Source organism: Ips typographus, linkage group LG5 (genome assembly GCF_016097725.1).
Source record: "Ips typographus isolate SLU linkage group LG5, UJ_Ityp_2.0, whole genome shotgun sequence".
NCBI lineage: Eukaryota > Metazoa > Arthropoda > Insecta > Coleoptera > Curculionidae > Ips > Ips typographus.
In genome coordinates this window covers 10659961-10687780 of record NC_138426.1, presented here as the reverse complement: position 1 = coordinate 10687780, position 27820 = coordinate 10659961, and the positions used below count along the sequence as shown (strand labels likewise).

The 27820-nt window shown below is 30.7% G+C and overlaps 2 protein-coding genes across 2 annotated transcripts; both read left to right on the top strand.

The window, feature by feature from the left end:
• Window positions 1-3629: 3629 nt before the first annotated feature.
• LOC145729017 (glucose dehydrogenase [FAD, quinone]-like) lies at window positions 3630-25949 on the top strand. Its single transcript, XM_081979624.1, has 6 exons — window positions 3630-3978; window positions 13660-14114; window positions 23603-24241; window positions 24993-25190; window positions 25245-25583; window positions 25639-25949. The coding sequence occupies exons 1-6, from the start codon at window positions 3688-3690 to the stop codon at window positions 25865-25867; spliced, it is 2151 nt and encodes a 716-aa protein (XP_081835750.1). The 5' UTR covers window positions 3630-3687; the 3' UTR covers window positions 25868-25949.
• Window positions 7894-9477, top strand: LOC145729018 (uncharacterized). Its single transcript, XM_081979625.1, has 3 exons — window positions 7894-8501; window positions 8571-8744; window positions 8847-9477. Exons 1-3 carry the CDS (start codon window positions 8304-8306, stop codon window positions 9348-9350), a joined length of 876 nt encoding a protein of 291 aa, XP_081835751.1. The 5' UTR covers window positions 7894-8303; the 3' UTR covers window positions 9351-9477.
• Window positions 25950-27820: the final 1871 nt, after the last annotated feature.

Here is a 27820-nt window from a genome sequence, read left to right as displayed (position 1 = left end):
AATTTTCTCCCGGTCGTGATAAATTCGAATTACCTTGATTACTTTTTCTTGTTTTCCGACAAGTTTTCACTCACTTAAATATTATTCAAGGCCCTCCGGGATACGGAAGAGTTTTGCAAAGTTTTCAGAAAGTACCGTTATATTTTAATAAATTGAATTACAAGCATTGATAACGAATGGGCGAAACTTAGTTTCACAACGGCCAAAACAGAAACAATGCGGCGGTTGGTATTAAGCTAAGTGGAAGGCATAAATTGGAGATGAGGGTAATTTATTCTAGCGGGGGATTTTTAAACAATGCAGGATTTAATTTCCTTAAATATTGCCTTAAAATTTACCAGTTTTAGGTAAATATTTGATTCATAAAAGCTAAATGTACCAGGTGAGCAAATTTAACTTGGACTGTACCGGATAAGCTACAAACTAGTATGTAAATAATTTTATCGTATTAAAGAACTCAGACTATAAAATGTAAATTTAAAAATGTGAGAAACACACAGTTTGGCTTCTATCAAATATAAACGAAACTAAACAACAATTTCCTCATACAAATACATTTCTGTCAAAAAGTGTATTTTCTGCTAGTTTTTAGTAAACTTGACAATCATTGTCAAATTCTGTAATTTTAGACAATTCAAATGACTAATTTGTTTAGGTATGTAATTTTTGCTTTACAACCTACTATTTTCCTCATTTTTCAATTTAGGCGAATTTGTAAATTTTTCGCCACATTTGATCAGTTTTAACTTTTGATTCTTGCAAAATATATGGTATTACCGGCCATTTTGCTGTAAACTTGACAAATTTTGGACAATTTTTATGAATAATTTTATATGCAATTTTATTGCATGAATTTTATTGCAAATTATATACTTGCATTTTTTGTTCAAATTGGACGACGATATAATTAATGCAATTTTGAACAATTTAAATGTACAATTTTTACTATAGTATTGCTGTCAATTTAGGTAATTTTTGACACTTTTGTCTTTGATCGTACTTTTCACCATTTTTTTAATATTGACAAACATTCCATTAGCAAATTCTGCAATTTTGGACAATTTAAATAATTACTTTTAATATGCAATTTTACCTCAACATTTTTTGTCAATTTAGTTGTACTTTTGATCAATTTAAACTTTTATTTCCCCGAATAGAAGAAATTTTCCGCAATTTTGCAAAAAAACTTGTTAATCATGGCTTTGACAAATTTTGACAACAATTTAAATGTTTAATTTTTATATGTAATTTTACTGTTAGTTTTAGCAATTTTTGCCAAGCAACTCTTACAACTAATATAGTATTCTTGTCGTTTTGTAGTAAATTATTGACAAATTTTGTAATTTTGAACAATTTAAATGACTAACTTTTGTATGCAATTTTACTGTTAGTTTTTGTAATGTTGTCAAATTATAAATTATTGCAGTTTTGCTTGTTGTTTATCAATAAATGCTATTTCTTGTCATTTTGCAGTAAACTTCACTTTGCTTTGGCAAATTCTGCACTATTTGACAATTTAAATGATTAATGTTTGTATGGAATTCTAATGTTAGTTTAAGCAATTTTTGCTAAATTAGAAATTAATTTAATTTTGTTTTAGTTTCTTGCAACAAATGATATTTTTCGCCATTTTGCAGTAAACTTGACAATCAATGCCGTAACAAATTCTGTAATTTGAGACAATTTAAATAACCATTTTTTATATGCATTTTTTGACAAATAAGCTGCATGTTTGCTGTTACCTGATTATTCCAATTGGATTTTTTGCCATATATTTGACCAATTTAAACTTAAGTAATATTAAATATATGGGATAGTAAGCAATTTTGCAGTAAATTTGATTGCAATTTTAAACCATTTAATAACTAATTTTTATATAGAATATTGCTGTTAGTTTTAGCATTTTTTTGTCAATTTTGATCAATATAAAATTTTGATTTCTCACTATTTTGCAGTTAACTTGACAATCATTGCCCCGAAAAATTGTGCAATTTTGAACAATTTTTATGACTAATTTTGATATTCAATTTTTGTCAAATAATCAGCAATTTTTATGTCTTTCTAGGTGACTTTTGATTTCTTCACTTTATGGTAGTTTCTGTAATTTGCGACTAAATTTGACAATCATTGCATTGACAGATTCTGCAAATTTGCTGTCATTTTAGGTGTTGTTTAAAAATGCATTTTTTGCCACTTTTGATCAATTTAAACTTTTGATTTCTTCACTTTATGGTAGTTTCTGTAATTTGCAAGTAAATTTATTAATAATTATATTGACAAATTCTGCAATTTTGTTATCATTTTAGGTGATGTTTTAAATTGCATTTTTACCACTTTTGATCAATTTTAACTTAATATTCCTTCATTATATGGTAGATTCTGTAATTTGAGAATAAATTTGACAACTATTGCATTGACAAATTTTGCAATTTTGCTGTTATTTTATGTGAGTTTTTAAATTGCATTTTGCTCCACTTTTGATCAATTTTAACTTTTGATTCCTTCACTTTGTGGTAGTTTCTGTAATTTGCGAGTAAATTTGACAATCTTTGCATTGACAGATTCTGCAAATTGGCTGTCATTTTAGGTGTGGTTTAAAAATGCATTTTTTGCACTTTTGACTCCTTCATTTTTTGATAGTTTCTGTAATTAGGGAGTAAATGTGACAATCATTGCATTGACAGATTCTGCAATTTTGCTGTCACTTTAGGAGCTGTTCAAAAATGAGTTTTTTGCCACTTTTGATCAATTTTAACTTTTGATTTCTTTATTTTATGGTATTGCAATTTTAGCGTAAATTTGACAATTATTCCATTGAGATATTATGAAATTTTCCTGTTTTAGCTGATTTTCTAAATTGCATTTTTGCCAGTTTGGACAAATTTAAACGACGCTTTAAAATAATGCAATTTTGCTCTACATTCCGGCAAAAAATGCTATTTTCCACAATTTTACAGTAAACTTGACAATACAAAACAAATGTGACAAGTAACAAATTTTGTATTTTTGAATATTTTAAATGACGATTTTTGAATTCAACTTTCCATCATTTATGTATTTAAGATTTTTCCAAGTTTTGATTTAATTGACATTCTTAATTTTGCATTTTATTTCGTTGTGACAATTTCCATTTAATTAAAACATCTATTTTGAAATGCAAATTTAATATAAATTTTCGCATTTTTTTTAAATCACAAACTTAAATTTTATGTGAATGCTTTCAAAAGCGCCTAAAAATTACTTTTTAAAAGTTTGTCTCCTAAATTCCGATAATGTTAGTTAAACACGCAAATTAAAGTTACTGACCGAAATCACTTATCAGAATTTGATTGCATTGAACCGCGTTATATTGCAAAACTTTCTACGTGTCAATACAAAACATTTTTTTTTTGATACAATCGTAGTACAACCGCATAAACAAATAAAAAAATAACAAAATCACTATTGACAAACCCTAATCAACCGAGTTGCGGTTTGTTCTGCTTAAACGATCGAATTAAAGCACGAAAATTCCCAGGCAAATTTCCCCATTAAATTCGTTACTTTGCCCGGTCATTTAGACGATTCATACCACTGTGTCGCTTCTTCAATTCTACTGAAAAAACCGGCCATCTGATTAACAAGTACCAGTACCACCAGTAGAAAATCTCAGGTCAATCTGACTGGTACGACTGGTCTCACTTCGAAATGAACTGCGGTTGTGCGGATACTTATTTGGGGCCCCCCTTAACCAACACGTGCGGGGGTGGCACTTTTATACTGTTTATGGGACTTTTGGACACTTTTCTACGGAAAAAGTGCGATATTAGCGAAATGTGCGAACGTGTGACACCCAGATTGGCACCCGACTTGGAGTACGACTTTGTGGTGGTTGGGGGCGGCAGCGGCGGAGCCGCCGCCGCTGGCAAACTAGCTCAGGCGAAGGGGTGGAAAGTTTTGTTAATCGAAGCTGGAGGAGATGAACCACCAGGATCACAGGTAAATATTTTTACTGTGAGGTTTATACCTCCAAATTAATAAATAAAATTTTAATTTAAATTATACATGTAAAACTAAACTAAAATGTGTTAAATTAAAAAAATACAGGCAGGGAATGAGAAAAAAGCACGAAAAGTGATAAAGAGTTTATAAAGTAAGCCAAATTTCACCCAAAAGTTGGTTAAGTTAAAATTAATTTTAGTTTAATTTTAATTTAATTGTTAATTTCTAGATATTAACCGGGCATTAACCAAATTAGTTAATTTATTAATGCGTGTAATATGTAAAAATAAATCAAACTTCACGCTTCATTCAATCAGAACGAAACTTGATTTTTGTTTATATCAGTTGCAGTTGCCCTCATTATTTTTATGTAAATTGTTTCAAAAACAATAACAATACAGCGTTTCTTTTACTATCATAATTGGATCACAATAAGTCATGATAATAAACGTTACTTTAGTAAATTAATGTAGAAAGTAAAATAAAAATGCAAATTACCTTTTGATTCTTGCAAAATTGTTTTTGCAATTATTTCTTTTTCCGCCATTTTGAGTAAACAATTCCAAAAAAACTGTGCCAATTCTGTAATTTTGAACAATTTAAATGACAATTTTTGTATAATTTATTCTCAATTTTTCCATTTTTTTGTCAGTTCTGGGATCAAACACATTTATAAGCAACTTTGAACAATTTTAGACATTTTTATCTAGTTTCGACAATTAATAGTCAAGTATCAAAATTTGTACCTTTTTGAACATTATTAAACTGTTTTACACATTTCTGAATAGTTTTCAACGTTCTCCCACTGGTTTAGATAATTGTTATAAGTAATAAGTTTCTTTCGAACATTCCTACACATGTTTGAACATGTTTTCACTGTTTTAAGCATTTTTAGAGTGGTCTGAACATTTTGCTTACAATTCTAAATATTTTTAGGTTGTTTCGAGGATCATTTGAACACACTGACATTTTTGAACATTTTTATAGTGTTTTAAACAATTTAAGACTCTTTTGAACATTTTTAGACATTTTTACACATTTGCGGACTATTCTTAACATTATTAGCGTGTTTTAAACAATTTAGGATTCGTTTGAACATTCCTAAACAATTTTGAAAATTTTTCCTAAAATTTTAAACATTTTTAGATTGTTTCGAAAATCATTAGACATCTGTGAAAATGTTTAGACTGTATTGAACACTATTAGATTCATTTACACATGTTTGGACAGGTTTGCACTGTTTTAAGAATTTTCAGACTGGTTTGAATATTTTGCTCACAATTATAAATATTTTTAGGTGGTTTCAAGGATCATTAGGTATTTGTGAACATTTTTAGATTGTTTTGAACATTATTAGTCTCTTTTAGACATTTGGACTTTTTTTAACATTTTTAGACTGTTTTAAACAATTTCATACTCTTTTTAACATTTCTAGACAATATTGAACATTTTTCCTACAGTTTTAAACATTTTTAGATTGTTTCGAAAATCATTAGACATCTGTGAAAATGTTTAGACTGTTTTGAACACTATTAGATTCATTTACACATTTTTGGACAGTTTTCAACGTTAATACAGTGTTTTAAACAATAATTAAAGTTTCTTTTGAACATTTCTAGATATGTTTGTACATGTTTTCACTGTTTTAAGCATTTTCAGAGTGGTCTGAATATTTTGCTTACAATTACAAAATTTTTTAGGTTTTTTCAAGGATCATTAGATAATTGTTAACATTTTTAGACTTTTTTACACATTTTTGGACTATTCTTAACATTTTTTTCGTATTTTCAACAATTTAGGATTTGTTTGAATATTCCTAGACAATTTTGAACATTTTTCCTACAATTTTAAACATTTTTAGATTGTTTTGAAAATCATTAGACATCTGTGAAAATGTTTAGACTGTTTTGAACACAATTAGATTTATTTACACATTTTTGGACAGTTTTCAACGTTAATACAGTGTTTTAAACAATAATTAAAGTTTCTTTTGAACATTTCTAGATATGTTTGTACATGTTTTCACTGTTTTAAGCATTTTCAGTGTGGTCTGAATATTTTGCTTTCAATTTTAAAAATTTTTAGGTGGTTTCAAGGATCATTATATAATTATAAACATTTTTAGACTTTTTTACACATTTTTGGACTATTCTTAACATGTTTTTCGTGTTTTAAACAATTTAGGATTTGTTTGAATATTCCTAGAAAATTTTGAACATTTTTCCTAAAATTTTAAACATTTTTAGATTGTTTCGAAAATCATTAGACATCTGTGAAAATGTTTAGACTGTTTTGAACACTATTAGACTCATTTACACATTATTGGACAGTTTTCAACGTTAATACAGTGTTTTAAACAATAATCAAAGTTTCTTTTGAACATTTCTAGATATGTTTGAACAGGTTTGCACTGTTTTAAGCATTTTCAGACTGGTTTGAATACTTTGCTTACAATTACAAAATTTTTTAGGTTCTTTCAAGGATCATTAGATAATTGTGAAGATTTTTAGACTTTTTTACACATTTTTGGACTATTCTTAAAATTGTTTTCGTGTTTTAAACAATTTAGGATTCGTTTGAATATTCCTAGACAAGTTTGAACAATTCTCCTACAATTTTAAATATTTTTAGATTGTTTCAAGAATCATTAGATATTTTTAGATTGTTTTGAACAATATTACACTCATTTACACATTTTTGGGCAGTTTCCAACGTTAATACAGTGTTTTAAACAATAATTAAAGTTTCTTTTGAACATTTCTAGATATGTTTGTACATGTTTTCACTGTTTTAAGCATTTTCAGTGTGGTCTGAATATTTTGCTTTCAATTTTAAACATTTTTAAGTTGTTTTAGAGAGAATCAGAGACACAGAATTGTGAACCTTTTTAAAGTTTTAAACTTTTAAAATATAAGACTGTTTTGAACATTTCTAGACACATATACACATTTTTCTTTTAAGCATTTCTAGATATTTTCGAAAATCAATAGACAGTAGTTTTACATAGTTCTACACAGTTTTCATCGTTTATAGAGTGTTTTAAACAATTTAAGACACTTTTGAACATTTCTAGACAAGTTTTCTTACAATTTTAAAATGATAAATATCTAAAAAAACGACAAAATTTATAGAGAAACTTTTCATTATTTTACCTTTATTCTTAATTTAATAAGTCGAGCTCAAGTAGGAGAATTGAAAAATGGTATCAGTTATTAGTGTTGTTGAGCAAAAATTCGTTGCTTCCACTTTCATGTAGATGTGGCAACGCTGGAATAACGAATAATGGTTATATACAGAGTGTTCAATTCTCAACTCTTTTGCCATTTAAGGTGGAGATGGGTACAAAGAGTACCCTTTGTCTTTTCTCTAAATAAAATCAAGTTTTTCCACTTTCTCTATTTGCTTCGTGTATTCTGTAATTTTTATCTCTACAATCTTAATTTAAAAACGATTTAAAGGTCAAAAAAACGAACAAAAATTACCAAAATACTTTTTCATAACTAATAATACAAAATTTGAGATAATAATAATATGTAATTAATAATTGTTCCTAAACTAATATTAAATTATTACGTAAAGTTATAATTAATAATTCTTTTAGGTTGTAGAGAATAATGAGTGGGTAGATAAGTTAATAAAGTTTTGGAACTAGGATTACATAGTTTTAATTGACTTGAGGATAATAGACGTTATATCGATTTTTATTAATTTGTTTCATTATGATTGATTTGATGTTTCTAGTAAATACGAAAAATTTTAATATTTGACTAGGAATTATGTTAATAATGTTTGTAAAAACAGTTGCAACAAAAAACTGTACTGTAAAAAAGAATTTCTAAAACTGGTATTAAATTTTCAACTTTTTAGTGTCAAGACTTCGAGCACAGTTTCCTGGAGTGGCACTCTGTAACAAAATAGCGATAGACATTCCCTTCGCTTCGCTATTCCGTACTCCGTAAGTACGTTCGTTCATTTACGCGACTAATCGAACGTGACCGAAAGTTAGATAGAGAAGAGATTTATAACGACAGTTCGAGAGGTCTCTCTATCCCAAAAACCATATATCTGTCTCATTCTGTTCCATACTTAAATCTTTTTGTTATCTTTGTTCCTTCCATGAAAAAATTATAATTACCTTCTTTGAGGTTATGTAGGTCTGTTCTGTTTTGTTTATTTGAAACTGAAAGATGAGATAGAAGTTTCAATCACATAAAAAATATTAAATATAAGAAATTGAAAAGTAATAAAATAAAGTGTAAGTTTAAACATTTCATTTTGATGTTAAATGAATTATTTTGTTAAATTTATTGGTTTATAAAAGCATGTCGTTGAGGGCTACAAAAACGAACCCAAATCAATGGGAAGTTCTTGTGAACTTTTTATTGGAACACCCAGAAATGGTCACAAAATCATTTATTGGTCTAGATGCACGACAAAATTATAAAAGTTTGTGGGAGCAAGTAGCAACGCAGTTAAATAGCATGGGTTATGGCTCAAAAACAACAGACAAATGGATTGAAGTAAGTTTTGCAGCTACTGCTACCTGCTACTACATTACAAATACGGTTTACTGTCACTACCACTTGTAGGCTTTCAGCAAATGGAAAAGCAAAGTGAAGGTAAAAGCGCAAAACCTGAAGCTCAATATAAGTAAAACAGGTGGAGGAGGACCCTTACTACCTTTATCACAAATTGAGGAAAAACTTATGGGTATAATTGGATGGACTGTGGTAGAAGGAGACACTACATCAGAATTGGGTTTTGTAAGTATTTTAAAAACTCCAGGACTGAGTATTGACATATTTGCTGATATCAATTGAATTTGTACATACTGAGGACCATACCTACCACTATATTATTTTTAGGGGAATGGTGGTGGTTGTGATGTAACTAATAAATCAATACAAGATCCTTCTACACCTGTAGAAGAAAATGCTCAACGGGAATTAGAAAAAATTCCGAACCTTGTTTTTATAAAGAGAACACAAAACACTCCTAGGACAGTCATTTCTGCCACACCCTCTAGCTCAGCTACCATGTTAATTTCGAGTGAACCAAATCATGTTACTTTAGAACAAAACAATGTTTCTTTTCATGGAAATGAAATAAAGAAACGAAAATGGGTTACCAAAAAAGAGCTTCAGGTTAAAACCAAAGCAAAAAAGATTGGAAATAGAACCAACAGAAAGGGAGATGAAATTACACTGCTAAGAATGCATCAAGAAAATATGGTGGTGTTAAAGAACATTAATGAAAATATAGCAAGAATAGCAGATGGCCAAGAGACATTTCTTAAGAAGATTAATTTGTGCCCACGTTGCTCTGCAGCAAGACCTAATGAAAATTTTGAGAGTGAGATTAATTTCTAGAAATGTTTGTGTTTTTTTTTCTGAAATTAAAGTAGTGAAGTAGAATTTATGTTCCTTTTCAGTGGTTCCTTAATCAATGTTTGAATTAAAAGAATATTATTAATTTTATAATAAAAGTTGATGTTAACTTTTGATGTTTAAATAAATAGTTACCAAAAAATATTAAAAACGTTGTATATTGCAACATTAAACCAGTAATTGTTAAGAATTTTCTTCAATTGTGAATAAAACACATAATTACACATTGGTGAAATATCTATTAACAACTTGTTGTCTTGTGTGTCTAGCTTCGTTTAAAACAGGGTAGTTGCCATTGCCATAATTATCTTCATATGGTTCATTAAATATATTCAAATCTATGTCGTATTCTACTCCTGCCCTAAGTAGCAAATTATGTAATACTGCACAAGCATTTATAATTACACCAACTTTCTCAGGGCTGTATCGAAGTTTTCTCTCTCCTAAAAGACATCTAAATACTAGTTTGAATCGTCCATTGCAGCGTTCAATTATGCTTCTAGTAATTTTGTGTGCACGATTATAATGACCTTCCGGTGTATTTGGTTCCGGGTTTTCATATGGGGTTAAGAGCCATGGCTCCAATGGGTATCCTGAATCTCCCAGCAACCATTGGTTTCTTTCACCTACAAAATTAATTCCTTAAGTCCTGTTAAAACAGTAATAAAAAAAATAAATTTAGGCAAAAAAAGTAAAAATAAAAATCATTTCATTAAATTTTCGTATTACCTCTGTTATAGTCTTGATTTAAGACATGCTTTACTTGTGAAGCTCTCCAAATAAAAGCATCATTTACAGATCCAGGGTATCTTGCATTAATATTTAGGATTTCTAAATTATAGCTGCAAACTATTTGCACATTTTTTGAGTGAAAACCCTTTCGGTTTACGTAATTATGCTCCTCACGAGATGGACCCAATATAGCAATGTGTGTGCAATCAATGCAACCTATTACACCTGGAAAACCAGCTTTTTCCATAAACCCCGTTTTTATATCATTTTTTGATTGTTGATCAAAAGGAAATTTAATCCATTCAGCTCCCATATGTATTGCAATGCAATTGGCAACCTCATGAATGCAACGGCTTACTGCTTGTTGACTTGACGATAATAACAATTCTTCTCCAATGCCTGAAACCAAACAAATAATTTGTTTTAGTTCTTTATTTCTGATAAGCAGTTTGGAACTAATTTAATTGTAAACTAAATACACCTACCTCTTTGATAATTGCCAATAGCAAAAAAGCGCAAGGCTATTAGAATTCTTATTTGGCGAGGGATTCTTGTAGATCTGTGTTCCTGATCCATGTGGGGAACTAGCTGTGTGAATAAATAAGCGACTAGGTCCTTATTTAAACGAAACAGTTCAATAAAGCGCCTATCATGTAAACTGAAGGGATCACTATTACTTCTCATTACACGCTTTTCCACTCTAGTTTCGTGCATTCGTGCGATGTTTTCGATTTCGTTAACGACAAATCTATGCACTGGCAACATTTTTAATCGCAATTAAATTAAAACTGATTTTTAATAAAAGATATTAATGGCGGCTAAATTTTGAATCAAAATAATTAAACACAAATTGAGGTTAATTTTGATGTCATTCGAGATTTGACAGTGCGCCTCTTCTTTTTTCTTCTTTTATGCGTGATTTCGGTTAAATTTGTTGATGTTTTCAGGACTATTAATACTACATTCTCTAAACGAAAGAAGTATACGAAATTTAACGAACCATGGCCGAGGCCATAGAGATCAACTTATAGAGTACCCCTAATTTTAACAATAGCGATCTCGTCGCTTGCCTATTCCTATCGCTTTCCTTAAAAATTACAGATACAGAGTGCCTTTCCTGGTGTCCTTCTCAGGTTATATTAAAATCTCTTCAATATACGTTTTCTTGAGTTTGACAGTTGTTAAGAAAATAAGATAACAAAAACCAGCTAAACAGCACTGTAAACTGGAACTTCTAAAACATGTATTGAATTTTAAACTTTTTACAGTCAAAACTTCTGGCACAGTTGCCTGGCGTCAACTTATGAGCTTGTGTTATTGCAGAATTTGTTTACTCAACTTTGAGGCTTTTAAAATCTAATAAATTAATTTATTGTAAAATGTACATTGGCACAGTTGACCAGTGTACTTCTACAGGGTTTTCTTGGAACCTAACTAACTCATGTTGACATATCCGTCATTACTGTCAATACTGTCAAAATACCTAGGTTCATGAAGTAAAAATTCATTTCCATAAATCCACACCAGCAAAAGCAAATCAGTTTAATCTACTCTGAATGCACCTTTCACACCTCTATAGACGGGTTTTTGACAATAGTGGCAGATCTGTCATGTTGGCATATTTGTAATTACTGTCACTACCGTAAAAATATCTGTGTTCATGAAACTTAAACATAAATAGTAAAATAAAGTACGCAGATTTGTGGTAGTTGGTTTTGGTAGTGTTTTAATAGGTTTTTGACAATTTTTGACGTTTGGAATGTCATATAAGTCAAAAGAGTGTCTAAACTACTAAAGAAAAATCTACATAAAACGAGATTATTGTTCAAGTATTTTCCATAATATTTCCATAAAACCACACCGTTGATAGCAAAAGCAAATCAGTTGAAACTATCCTGAATGCACCGTTTACACCTCTATTGACAGACTTTTTACAGTTTTGTCATGTTGACGTAACTGTCATTACTGTCACTACTTTCAAAACACCTGCATTCAGCAAGCAGTAAATACATCAAACGTAAATAGAAAAAGAGATGGTAATTTGTTTCAGTAGGTAGTGTTTTAATAGGTTTTTGAAAGTTTTTGACGCTTGACATTGAAAACTGTCAAAAGGGTGTCTAAATTAAAAGAAAAACTACAAAAAACTAAGTTATTGTAACAGCTGTCCATGATGAAAGTAATTTCTAATAAACCACACCATCAATAACAAAAGGAAATCAGTTGACACTACCCTACACCTTTATAAACGGGGTTTTTGACAGTTGTGACAGATTTGTCGTTACTGTCACTACTGTCAAAATACATTCATCAAGCTATAAATACACTAAACATAAATAGAAAACGAATAGAGTTGTTGCAATTTGTTTTAGTAGTGTTTCAATAAGTGTTGGACAGTTGACATGACGTTTGGGGTGTCATACGCATCACAAATGTCACAAAACTACGAAAAAATGGTATTATTTTGACAGCTTACCGTTACAGTTCTCAAAGTAATTTCCGTCAAACCACACCATCGACAACAAAAGCAAATCAGTTGAAACTGTTTTACATTACTATAAGCGGGTTTTTGACAGTTATGACAGATCTGTCATTACTGTCTCTACTGTCAAAATACCTGCTTTCATCAAGCTATAAATACACTAGTCATAAATAGAAAAAGACACAACAAAGTTGTTGTAATTTGTTTTAGTAGTGTTTTAATAAGTTTTCGAGAGTTTTTGACGGTTGACATGATGTTTGGGTTGTCCTTTACGTCAAATTGTCAAATAAGTGTCTAAACTAGTAAAAAAATATAAGAAAAAATTAGGATATTTTAGTAAAACCGCACCATAGCCAGCTCAATCATTTTAATAGATTTTTCCGTTATTCTTTTAAACATTTTTCATTTAAGTCTTGAATTTTGGCACAATTGACTTGTGTCCTTCTTGGGTTATGTTGAAACTTCTTCAGTTTTTTTTTTAAATAATTATTTGTATAATTGAAATTTGGTTTAGTAGACTTTTTTGTGAATTTAGAAGCATCTGGCATTTCCAGAATTTTTTTGAGATACTTAACAAGAGAATTGGTACTTTTCAATCCAAAAATTGATTTGAGATAATTAAATATTTGTTTCGGTATACGAAATTTTTAAAAAGATTCTGGGTTAACTACGACATTTTTTTAATGGAACCATTTGTATATTTTAATTTGTAATGAAAGAACGTTAAATTTCAAATAATTTCATGTATACTTTCCTTATAGTGAGCGTGATTAACTATTTTTCCTTGAGAAAAACAAATATTTTCTATTTTCTCTAGTAAACATTTAATAAACACTCAATTTCGACTATCCCACAAAACTAGCAGATAACATAATCAGTAAGAAAACAATTTTTAATCCGCAAAATTAATTCCATTTTGAAGTGATTAATTATTCATTTTTGCTGGTAATGTAGGCAACGCACAACATGATGAAAGCAAGTTCAGTGAACGCCATTGACCTTACTTTTTTTTTTATTAATATAAATCTAGACCAACTAAAGGTAAATTAACTTCTTCTTTCTTTAACTAATCACTTTCAGGTACCAGCAATGGTGGTGAACTACTTTGGCAACCCTCAAATGGACTGGAACTACCACACTGAACCAGAACCAGTGGCGTGCCAAGGCTATCCAGAGAAACGTTGCACCTGGCCTAGAGGCAAAGTATTAGGTGGTTGTAGTGTTATTAATGGTATGATGTACACCAGAGGCACCCCTAAGGATTACGAAAAATGGGTGAGAGCTGGCAACCCTGGTTGGGGCTATAAGGATGTCCTGCCCGTTTTTAAACGGTTCGAGGATAATAAAGATATAGGAAGTCTAGTGGATGCAAAGTATCATGGGGTAAACGGTCCCTTGACCACGTCGAGGTTCAAACATCAACCACAAATGGCTTTTGATATTCTCAAAGCTGCTGAAGAGATAGGAGAAAGGGTTACTAATGATTTGAATGGGGAGAATTATACTGGATTTTCTATTGCCCAATCAAATACCAGGTAAACGTTCTTTGAAGAAACCTCTATAATAATGTTAAAACACTAGTGCACGAAAAAATAGAGTAATTCAACTATTTTGCTGTAACTGAATTCGGTTTCTCGTGCCGTAATAGTATATTATTCAACGAGCATGTAATCATAGCTATTACTCACGAAGATGAAGTTCAAGCAACGCGAGCCAAAGGCGAGTGAGTAACAGCCAATACAGTGTAGAATAGTATACTTTTTCTACGATTATGTAAAGTATTCACAACGAAAGAAACACAAATTAAAATATCATCTGCTGTCAACGTGACAATTGCCGTCACGTGCTACTGACAATTTGATAGCTATAGCAAAAATCACAGTAAATTGAATCACACTGATTTTGATACTTTTCAAGTATTTTTCGTAATATTCGTACATTTTAAGAGTGTTTTGTGGGTTTACAACGTTATGGAGAGAATTTTGACGGTTGTCATATATAAAAATTGACTAAAATTAAGTCAGAAACAGACTACCAAATGTGACAAATGCCAAAAATGCACTGATAAAGGTATAAAATGCATTCAACCCAAGTCTAACCGATTTCGTTACTTTTCAAGCATGTTTTGTCGATTTTTACCTCTATGAGATTGAATTTGACAGTTTCCAGGTTTAGGACTGAACTGCAACTGACGGGCAAATGTCAAAACTGTCAAAAATCCACTACTAAAGCTATAAAATAACTCTCATACTGTTTATACTGATTTTACTAAATTTTAAGAGAGTTTTGTGGTTTTACAACTTTATGGAGAGAATTTTGACGGTTGTCATATATAAAAATTGACTAAAATTAAGTCAGAAACAGACTACCAAATTTGACAAATGCCAAAAATGCACTGATAAAGGTATAAAATGCATTCAACCCAAGTCAAACTGATTTCGTTACTTTTCAAGCATGTTTTGTCGATTTGTACCTCTATGGGATTGAATTTGAGAGTTTTCAGGTTTATAACCGAGGAAAATGTTATATCTGTCAAAGTTCCACTAAAAAGCTATGAAATATCTTTGGTACTATTTATACTGCTTTTACTAGACTTTAAGAGTGTGGTTTTACTAACTACTCATAGAGAGGATTTTGACGGTTGTCATAATTAAAAATAGATTAAAATTAAGTCAAAAACAGACAACCAAAGATTACAAATGCCAAAAATGCACTGAGGAAGGTATAAAATGCATTAAACCAAAGTCAAACTGATTTCTTTACAAATAAGTTTCGATGTTTTGTACCTCAATGAGATTGAATTTGACAGTTTCCAGGTAGAGATCAGAACAAAATACATAACTGTAACTGACAGCCAAATGTCATCAGTCAAAATATAGACTTCTACGTTGTAAGAAGGTAAATATTTTAAATTTGACAAATGAAGGAACAAGCGTTTATTCAAAACATTGTTACGTCATTCCACTTTACTTTGGTTTTTGCTATAACTGCGTGAACCAGTGAGTAATGATTTGTTATTCAACGAACTTCAATCGCGTACGGAAAAATATCGCTTTCCTCACTTGTTAGAAAAATAACAATTTTTGAAGTTGGAAAAACAATTTTTAATTACTTTAAGCATTTTCCAGGTTGCTACCTCTCAACTTTTTGGTAATAAACGTTGCGATAAATACCACGGAAAACAACTATACGGAGAAGTACTAGCTTTGAGCTTTTTGTTTTCGTGTAGTTGACGCTGCTTTTATCAAATTGGGGTCCATTGCGGTTTGTCAAAGCTTTCTCTGGGAAAATTCCGGCAAAAAGTCCTTCACTCGTAGACCGGCTAAAGTGGCTTTTGTGAAAAAGTCGAGCAGTCGGATTTTACTTTCGAAAGGGCACTAAATTTGTTTTTTTTTTTGCTTCGTTGTATACAGTCTCCAGTTTGTAAACTGCCAGGTTTATTTATAGCGTTTGACTGTAAACTTGTAATTATCTTCTGTTGTTTTTTTTTTTTTTTTCCTTACAAAAAAAATCTGAAAATTACTATTAATTGCAGCAATAAATTCGATCACCCTCTTTTCTAAATTTACGGCTGACAGAAGGCAAGACCCTTTTCACTCTCAGTATAGGAAATTAAATTAAATCTGGAATGTTTGCGATAGTATTAAAATATATTTACTTGACCTACTTGGTAATGCTTACTATTTGATATATTGTCGAGTGGGGGCTTTTCTTCAAATTAATACAATATAACATGTTCTCGTGACAATATAGAAATTACATTCCATTAGTCTGGGCTAAATAGCCACTTTATTAGAGAAATTTAACAGGTTTGTTCCTACACTCCTACATAAATAAGAAAACGGATATTGAATAAAAGAAAATATGTATTTTTGCTTCTATTTGTTAAAACAATTAAAATTACAGTACATTGTAGATCTTTAAATCTTTGAATAGTATCACACCCTGTATAATGTGATAATGGAGATAAAAGTGGAATAGTAATACTGAGAAACCAAGGAATTATAACGAGTAAGAGAGAAGAAATGTTAGCTATACGTAAGTCAATTTTCAAGACAAGAAATTAGTCTGAAAACCATGAAAACTGACTGGTAAGGCAAATTTTAAGCTTCCGAGTCATTTTTCAAGTCTGCAGACTTGAAATTAGTCTGAAAATCATAAAAACTGACTTATAAAGCAGATTTTTTAGCCTGGAAATCAATTTTTATGGGTTTGCAGTTAATTTTCAACACTAAATACATGAAATTAATCTGAAAACCTTGAAAACTGTCTTTACAGACACATTTTAAACTTTCAAGTCAATTTTGATGAGTTAGAAGTCAATTTTTGAGGCGAGAGACTTGAAATTAGTCTAAAATTTATGAAAACTTACTTGAAAGACAATCTTCAAGCTTTCAAGCTTATTTTCTTGGGTTTGAATTCAATTTTCAAAACTGGACTCCTGAAATTAGTCTGAAAATCATAAAAACTGACTTATAAAGCAGATTTTTTAGACTAAGTACATGAAATTAATCTGAAAACCTTGAAAACTGTCTTTACAGACACATTTTAAGCTTTCAAGTCAATTTTGATGAGGTAGAAGTCAATTCTTAAAGCTAGTGACTTGAAATTAGTCTGAAATTTATGAAAACTTACTTGAAAGACAATCTTCAAGTTTTCAAGTACATTTTCTTGGGTTTGAATATAATTTTAAAAACTGCACACCTAAAATTAGTCTGAAAACCATGAATACTGACTTATAAAGCAAATGTTTTAGTCCTGATGCCAATTTTCATGAGCTTGGAGTTAATTTTCAAGACTAAATACATGAAATTAATCTGAAATCCCTGAAAACTGTCTTTACAGACACATTTTAAGCTTTCAAGTCAATTTTGATGAGTGAGAAGTCAATTTTTGAGGCGAGAGACTTGAAATTAGTCTAAAATTTATGAAAACTTACATGAAAGAGAATATTTAAGCTTTCAAGCCCATTTTCTTGGGTTTGAATATAATTTTAAAAACTGCACACCTAAAATTAGTCTGAAAACCATGAAAACTGACTGGATAGGCAAATTTTAAGCCTCCGAGTCAATTTTCAAGTCTGCAGACTTGAAATTAGTCCGAAAATCATGAAAACTGACTTATAAAGCAGATTTTTTAGCCTTGATACCAATTTTCATTTGTTTAGAGTTAATTTTCAAGACTAAATACATGAAATTAATCTGAAAACCCTGAAAACTGTCTTTACAAACACATTTTAAGCTTTGAAGTCAATTTTGACGAGTTAGAAGTCAATTTATAAGACGAGAGACTTGAAATTAGTCTATAATTTATGAAAACTTACTTGAAAGACGATCTTCAAGCTTTCAAGCCCATTTTCTTGGGTTTGAATATAATTTTCAAAACTGGACACCTGAAATTAGTCTGAAAACCATGAAAGTCAATTTTTAAGTGTGCAGACTTAAAATTAGTTTGGAAATCATGAAAACTTACTTATAAAGCAGATTTTTAGCCTGTAAGCGAATTTTTATGGGTTTTGACTTAATTTTCAAGACTAAATACATGAAATTAATCTGAAAACCCTGAAAACTGTCTTACAAACACATTTTAAGCTTCCAGTCAATTTTGATGAGTTAGAAGTCAATTTTTGAGGCGAGAGACTTGAAATTAGTCTAAAATTTATGAAAACTTACATGAAAGACAATATTTAAGCTTTCAAGCCCATTTTCTTGGGTTTGAATTCTATTTTCAAAACTGGACACCTGAAATTAGTCTGAAAACCATGAAAACTGACTGGTAAGGCAAATTTTAAGCCTCCGAGTCAATTTTCAAGTCTGCAGACTTGAAATTAGTCTGAAAATCATGAAAACTGACTTACAAATCAGATTTTTTAGCCTTGAATCCAATTTCCATGGGTTTGGAGTTAATTTTCAAGACTAAATACATGAAATTAATATGAAAACACTGAAAACTGTCTTTACAAACACATTTTAAGCTTTCAAGTCAATTTTGATGAGTTAGAAGTCAATTTTTAAGGCGAGAGACTTCAAATTAGTCTAAAATTTGTGAAAACTTACTTGAAAGAGAATTTTCAAGCTTTCAAACCTATTTTCTTGAATTTGAATTTAATTTTCAAAACTGGACACCTGAAATTAGTCTGAAAATCATGAAAACTGACTTTAGAGGCAAAAAGAAAAATAAAGAACAGAATAGAGAGAAAAAACACTAGGTAAACAAAACCAAGGACAAAAATACGTTGAATAAAGTAGCAAAAAAGAAAGTAACAAAAACAAAAAGAGGGAAAGCAAAACACACAAACTAGAAAAACACAAAGGAGAATAAATGTTGTCAAACCACGAACATTTTCCTAGAAAAAGTAGGAATATAAGAAAAATAAATTTTAATTAAGTATCAACAATGAAATGAAGAAGGAGAAGAAATTAAGTTGGGGTAGTAGAAATTAAGATAATGAATAAACATAAAGTTAAATAAAGGAACAAAATAGGAAATAAAACAGAAACAAAAAAGTAAAAAAGTAGAACAAATGTAAAATTTTAAAAATTTCATTAGAAAAAGCTGGAATATACTCAACAATGAAGAAGAAAAACAGAAGGAAAAATTTTAGATAAAATATTAAGTTACATCTAAAACAAATAATTTTTCTCTAGGAAAGAGAAAGAACAATAGGCAGAGGGCAAAGAAAATTATATTAGAAAACCGAGAAGAAGAAGAAGATATAAGGAAAAAACGTCTAAAGGAGGGGTGGCATTGGATGTGTGAGTTAATATGAGGAGGTGCAAAAGGTTAAAAACAACGCAAAAATTAGTGAATAAAAAAATAACTATTAATTTACGGTGCACACATATGAAATAACATCAAAAACAACAAATTTTCAACTAAAATAATAAAAAAGAAAAGGAAAGAAATAAACCCTAAAATTTGCTATAGAAAACGAAAGAGAAAAGTGACAACAGAAGAAACATTTAAAAAAATAGGGTAAAAGTAATAGACGAAAGTAATTTTAGGTAATAATAAAACATACAATTTCACCGGACATGCGTTTTTAAAGGATAGTTAAGAAAGTAACAAAATTATCTAAAATAGCAATAAAAAAACACAATACTGTTAAAAAAAAGAGGAAGAAAGGAAGTTAAAACAGGGACACAGAAAAATAGATAACAGAAATGGTTGACAATAAAAAGTAAGTAAAAAAATTGCCAGAAAAAATAAAATATTAAAATATACTAATGTAAATTTGTTGTGTTTTGTCATTTTTGCTTCATAAATTTTCTAAAATACGGATTAAAATTCCAAAGTGATTCATTCATTTTTTATACTGTTTATGGCTTAAAACTATGATTTTATTGCACTATTTCAACACTAAATAACCTCTTAAAGGTGGTTTATATTAAGAATGGACTGGAATATTCCTGGTAAATGTCATTGAAACTAATTTTGTAACATTTAGTGCATTTAACAAGGTTTATCTCTGCAAATCAATGACTTAGAGGCAATAATTAGCTACAATCCTTTACCAAGCAAGCAGTATTACTTTAAGGGAGAACCTTTCCCTCAATAGATGCTTTTACTCAGTTTGTAAAGCGATATTTAATAAACTTGATTCAAACTGCATCATATTCATGTTAAGTCGTTAATTATAGTGGAAGTAGTTTTGATTAGCAGTAGTAAAAACAAATTTATTCTGAATTCCTAAATATAGGTAAATGTTTTCCTGTTATATCTAGCCAGAAACAATGTCCAATATGTTAATCGAGCAAAAATATATCCAGTCGAAATTAGTCTAAATTGAATGGCTGACAGGAAAATGATGTTTTTCACCATGTCGGTGAATGGAAACAATCACAGAAATTAGTTACTGTTCTGTTAATAAATTACCAACAGTAAAAATCGTTTTAAAATTTCCAGAAGACTTTTACTGAGTAATTAAAAATTATTCTCGCAAAATTAACCCAAGTTTGGTATCAGTTTGTTTGCCAAAAACCATCAAAACCAGTCCATTTTATTAATTATGGGAATAAACTGGATATTTTTTCCGTAACTAAATGCTCGTTCAATTTCGAAGCAATTTGCCCGTATAAAGGCAAACACTGGAATCAACATTCCGTTGTTTGCCCGAAAATGATAATGGATAATTCAGGAGCACCGTACCGAAATTTAATGCAACATCAAACATATTTGCGGTCCAAAATTTTGTTGTTGGGGACAGTTTTTAATGTTTTTCTCCCAGTTTCGATTTACTCTTATGCGCATAACAAGCTCTAAAACTAGTTGGTTCGGACAATTATTTTTAACGAGAGACTCTCAGATAGAAGAATATATTAAATAACCCAATTATAACTAGAAAGAAGATAAAGGCGTCGAATAAATTACTTCCTGATTTTTATCGAGTAAAATCTATCACCGTCATTTTATTCTACTAAAACACGATAGGATTTTTTTTTTCAAATATTCTGAAATATTCCTGGATCTGTTGAAAAATTAGAGTTTTGTAAGTCAGAAAGCTGTCAGGTAACGTAACGAAAGTATAAAAGTGTTTATTAACGTCAAAACTGTCAAATTTGGCTCCATGGAGCTGTAAACACCACTTACAATAAAATTCCTCAAAGCAACAAATCCATTTAGCATTTTATCCATTCAGGTCACTGGTGAGTGACTTTTGACAGTTATGACAGCTGTCACGTGACACAAGGAAAATATGAAATTGTTCTTTAACGTACCAACTGTCAAATTTAGCTTTATGGAGCTGTAAACCCACTTTACAATGCAATTCCTCAAATAAACACTTCTATTTGACATTTTATAATTTCAGATCACTGGTGAACGAGTTTTGACAGTTCTGACAGCTGTCACGTGACGTAAAAAAATATGAAAGTATTTCTTAACGTCAAAACTGTCAAATTTTGCTCCATGGAGCTGTAAACACAACTTTCAGTAAAATTCCTCAAAACAACAAATCCATTTAGCATTTCATCCATTCAGGTCACTGGTGAGTGAGTTTTGACAGTTATGACAGCCGTCACGTGACGCAAGCAAAATATGAAATTGTTCTTTAACGTACCAACTGTCAAATTTCGGTTTATGGAGCTGTAAACACACTTTACAGTGCAATTCCTCAAATAAACACTTCTATTTGGCATTTTATAATTTCAGATCACTGGTGAACGGGTTTTGACAGTTCTGCCAGCTGTCACGTGACAAAAAAAAATATAAAAGTATTTCTTAATGTCAAAACTGTCAAATTTTGCTCCATGGAGCTGTAAACACAACTTACAGTGTAGTTCCTCAAAGCAACAAATCCATTTGGCATTTTATCCATTCAGGTCACTGGTGAGTGAGTTTTGACAGTTATGACAGCTGTCACGTGACACAAGCAAAATACTAAACTGTTCCTTAACGTCACAACTATCAAATTTGGGTCCATAAAGCTGTCAAAAATTGTTAAAAGGTTCATTTGGTATAATTTCCAAATACTCCACATTCTATCTGGATTGCTGCTTTTGATGTGCACTTATTACCTTTTTTTCCATCATTCTCTTGAATTCTCCCAAAAATTCTTTAAATGCTCTTGGCATTTTCTTCAAAAATAAATTTTTGAGAATTTTAACGAAAGTTAAATAAATAAAAAATTTTGTAGTTAACAATGTTAAAATTTTAATACAAAAAATTATGATTTCTTAGATTTTAATTTGGTTGTACTTAATTTGATACTAATTTCAATAGCCTGTCATTTTTCATATTTATAATGATTGAATTTTGGCTACAGTACTAATCTAGCCTCTAGTTTTAGAGTTCTAAACGAAAAACGAGTAATTAAGGTTCAAAATTGTCTACAACTAATTGAAATTATTACGGTAAATCTCATTAAAACACTAAGTGAGTTTCATGCCAATTTCGGCCTTAGATACATAGAATTTTGCACTGAAATTGATGTATTAAATGTACAGCTTGGTCTGCCTGAATACGTACAGGGTGGTCAAAGATCTGTTAGTGTTAGAAAAAAAAGTTGAATACAGAAGGTTTTTAGTGTCTTACAAATTTTTTTATGTTTCAGCAAGTGCATTTTTTTATGAAACACCCTGTATATTAGGTATGGTATTTTTAGAGAGTTCTATAGGATAAAAAAAAGTTTTGATAAATAAATGACACTTAATAAAATAAAAAATTCAGTTCATTTTAACACAATAAAATTTGTTTTATTAAAGATACACACTTCATGTAAATAAGGTTGAAAATTGTCTACAATTATTTTCAACTATAACGGCAAATCCCATTAAAGCACTAATGAGTGTCATGCCAATTTTGACCTTACATACTTTCAATTTTGAAGAAAAAAGTCTGGTTTTGTGGGAAATATTAACTTATTCTAATATAGAAACTAATCTAATAACAGACGTTTCGTTTATTTAGGATAAAAATGTATTAATTGATTTAGAAATGACTAAAAATGAGGGAAAAATGACTACGGTAATAGTAATTATTACATTGAGTTCCTAGAACTTTTGATTATTCAAATTTCCTAAACTGAAGGCTAGTAAAACCATCTAGAATGAATTAAAAATAATTTGATACTGAAACTTCTGAAAAAAAATAAGAATTTTCAGCATTAATTGTGCTATTTTCAGATGCCTAAAATTACTTGAAAATGGACTTAAAATTTATTAAAATACTCCAAATTGTTCTCTGTAAAGCGACTGAAACCCACCACAATAACTTTATGTTTCTTGAAATTATTTGAAATACCTGGAAATTCGGGAAAGCTTTGAAATTTTCGATTACAGCACACAAATGAAATTCAGTAAAAAAATGACTATAAACTCAAAACATAAATAATTTCACCTAGTTTTTCTTGACTTTCGTATCGATTTTCCCTTTGAATACGTAATTTCCTTAATGTTCCCGTTACTTACTGCTACTTTTTCCTGATTACCTCGTGAATTATTAATATGCAATAATTTGTAGAGGAATCGTAGTTATTGTATATTAGTTTTTGTTTAAATAGATTATTAATTGGTTTAATTTACAGGGATGGAATCAGATTGAGTAGTGCTAGAGCATACGTGAGACCTCAACGGAACAATCCTAACTTCCATGTAATGCTCAACTCCACCGCCTCCAGAATCCTCCTCACTGAAGTAAACGGTATAAAAAAGGCTGTGGCAGTGGAGTTTATCCACAACGACCAAACCTACTCAGTAAGAGTGAAAAAAGAGGTGGTTTTAGCCGCTGGTGCTCTCAACACCCCCCAAATCCTCTTGCTGTCTGGAATAGGCCCCAAAGAGGAACTGGACAAAGCCAATATAAAACAACTGCACGATCTACCCGGTGTAGGGAAAAACTTACAAAACCACGTAGCATTTTACATGGGATACAAACTGAACAAAGTTCCTGCCACAAATGATTTGAATTGGGACTCTGCTTTGGATTACATTCTCTATCATAGAGGCCCAATGAGTTCTACAGGATTATCGCAAGTTACTGCCAGGATTAGCTCTCCCTACGCTGATAAGAGCGGAACTGATCCCGATTTGCAGATTTTCTTTGCTGGGTACACTGCCAATTGTGCTGCCAGTGGCAATGCTGGTGATCCGGAAGATCCAGAACATCCAGAAGCAAAGAAGGAGTTTACGTTTTCTCCAGTTACTTTGCATCCCAAGAGTAAAGGGTAAGTTGATTTAATTAGTTTTACTAAACCAGTGAAAGGATCTCGAGAACAATCATTTGTCATTGTTTCATTTCAAGGGGAATAAACTTTACCCTCAAAATGAATGAAATGTAGTATCAGTACATAGTATCAGTCAGTTCATATTTAAGTCTGGAAAAGGAGAATCTGACAACGTAATAAAATACAGGGTGTACCATTAAAAATAACCTAATTTCCTGGAAGGCCAGTAAAGCTACATATGATGTAGTAGTCATATCAGTTTAAGAAACCTATATTTTGTCAAATATCTTGAAATTTCTGATGTTTTTGTAAATACATATTTATGTCATAATAATGACCTGGAAAAACAGAATCTGAAAAAGTAATAAACTACAGGGTGTCCGATTTAAAATAATGGAAATTCCTGAAGGTAAAGGCGCAACAAAGCAGTTTAGCGCCAAATTTGAACCAAAATTTGATGTTATCTCGAAAAGTGTACGCTTTTTGTAAATACATATTCAGGTTTTAATAAAGGCTTGGAAAAGCAGTATCTGTAAATGCATAACATGTTCTATTAAAATAACGCAAATTCCAGAAGAAGTCTAGAATAGCAGGAAATCAGTACAAACTTAAGAACATACAGGGTGGTCAATGAACGAAAAAAATACTTAAACTTCAAAGAGAGAGGTAAACTTCAAGAGATTGATTTCAAAGAGATCCATTCACTAAAAATCTCACAAACCTCACCCTGTAACTGCAATTTGGTAAACAGGTATATAGGGTTGCACTCAAACAACCCTCTCGACCCTCCTAAAATGGTAGCCAACTACCTATCCCACCCTGACGATGTTAAAGTCTTGGTAGCCGGAATTAGGGTAATCCAACGACTGGCTAACACTTCGGTGATGCAAAATCAATATGGAATGACTATAGATTATGAAGAGTACGGAGATTGTGCTAAACGTTTCGGGTTTGTAACCCTCCATTTTTTTTTCTTCTGATAACCTAACCTATTACATTACAGATATAATACGGACGCTTTCTGGAGTTGCGCAGTTAAGTACTATACAGGGCCGGAAAACCACCAGGCTTGCTCATGTAAAATGGGACCCAGATCTGATCCTCTGGCTGTTGTGGATAGTAAGCTTAAAGTCCATGGATTGAGTAATGTACGTATTATGGACGCGTCTGCTATGCCAGTTTTGGTATCCGGGAATACCCATGCTACTATAGTAATGATGGCAGAAAGGGGTGTGGACTTTATAAAAGAAAAATGGTTGAATCCTGATCTTGGTAGTAGATTTGGAAGCAGCAGCGAAGAAGTCACTCAAAGAGCACCAGGAGTTCAAGCCCCTGTTACTCAGTAGGTATTCTCGCGACTAATCAACACATTTAACTAACTTTTTTCCTAATTACAGTTACGGTAAAAGACCAAGTTACCCATCATCAGGGTTCCACCACAACACAGATTTCCACAGGCAGCATCCACACTTACCAAATCCTTACTTGGGTTATAATGGAAAATATCCCAGCATCGACAGTTATTTCAGTAATCACAATCATCAAAGTGGTTACCATGACCGGGATTACCTTAGTAAACTGAGTGAAAAAAGTGATCCTTACACCACATCAACTAGAAGCTATTAGTTTTCAGTGTTGTAGCTGAGAAAATTTATTTTTTTACATTTTTTGTTTGCTCAGTAATTAATACAAGTACTTACTAAGCTAACTTGTTTGGTGTTTTTTTTGTAGCTTACCTGGACCTGAAACAAGAAAAAAAGATAGATAGATAGATATCAGTAAATATAAAGCTTGTATTTTTGTTTGACAAAAATCATTTTTGAAAAAGAGGTTAAGGCCTTCTTCACAAATTAAGGAGAAGATTATGTGTCCTTTACCCATTTTCGTTATTAAACTAACAAAAATTGTTAAATAAAATTTGGACAGTTTACATTGTAACAGACATGTCACGTAACTTTATCTAATTTTTGGGATTGGAACCCTGCAGTTGACAACTGTCCAAACAGTCATGTGACTGTACAAAATAGTTCAAACTGGGAAAACGTGCTAAATCAAATTTAGACAATTTTTGTAAACACACGCTGTAGAAATCAAGATCTGTGAAACTATTTTTGGACATCTGTCAAAAACAGTCACGGGACCTTAAAATTGTATTTTAAATTTTAAAAATTTCTTAAAAACTGTACATTTTTTCAGTAATTTACTGTAGTTAAAGCATTTTCAAATTTAATGTGGATTAGTTATTCGAAACCAACCGCCAAATCCTCAAAATGAATATAAAAAAAAAGAGAAAATCGCGTGACAAGCAATGTTAAGTCAAACATAGAGTCACGAGTTTTAAAAGTTAATAAATAATGCAACTAAATGCTATTTCTGTGGCTGAAGTTATGACACAAATCCAAACGTTTCGTAGTAAAGTGAAGAAAAAATATAGTAAAACGTATAAAAAAAAAGGTTTCTTAAAATTTCACTCTTTTCTTTATAAGTCTGTCATTTTGCTCAAAAATTGACTTTTATTGGTTTACTTATCACAAAAAAAACAACTAAATGTAAAAAAAAAACAGGAAAGAACGTGAAAAAGTATGAGAAACACATCAAGTGACACAAAACACAAAAGTTCCTCTAGTACGGCCATTTGGTAGCATTTTTATCAACATTTTCATTAATAATTCTATTTCTTCTTCTTCCTCATTGTTGATACGTAATTAAAATTTGATCTTCTTCTAGGTATTCCTTATTTTTCTAGCGCAATTTTTGACAAACAAAAGTACCTTATTTTATGCCCATTTTACTGTTCTGTTTTTGTTCAATTTCTTTATTTGCTTCTTGCTCTTCTTATTTTCGTTACTCTAGGTTATCTGAAAGTTAGCTTTTTGTTGATAAAAGTGTTTTGAAACTATTCACGTATTTTGTTTTTTCTATTATTCTTTTCTTCTTTTATTCAAGTTTTCATTTTTTCTCTTTCTTTTTCTGAATTTTGTTTTTTTATTCTCTTGATACTTTTCTTTTTGCTCCTTGTCTAAAAATGAGGTACTCTGTATCTACGTTTTTTATACAATTTTCTGCTTTTGCTGTCTATTTTTTTTTTCGTGTCGCGCAACCACTAAATTTAAATATTCCTGTTTTTTCCATTTTTTGTATTCAGTTTTTCCTATCATTCTCTTTTTGTTTACAGATAAACGTTGTATTTAGTTCCGTTTCTTTCTCTCTCTCTCTAATGTTGTGACATGAACGATATTTTGTTAAACGTAGAGGGTGAATCACGGTAAAGTTTTTCAGAATTTTAATAAGCAAAATAATGAAAAATAGAAAAAAAAAATCAAATTTCAAAAACCTGAAAACTTCAGTAATTTAGCTTTACAGTTGGTTCCCTAATTTGAAAACCACGTCAAATCTGCCAAACAAAAAATGTTGCAAGCATCTTGCAATGAAAATCACGTGCCAAGCAATATTACAACAAACATAAGGTCACGTGCTTGAAATAATGTTGTTGCTGTGGTTGTTATGACAATTTCAAGTATATCACCAGTTCCAAAATTATTCGGAAGAAATATACATAATACTGAATGTACATAAATA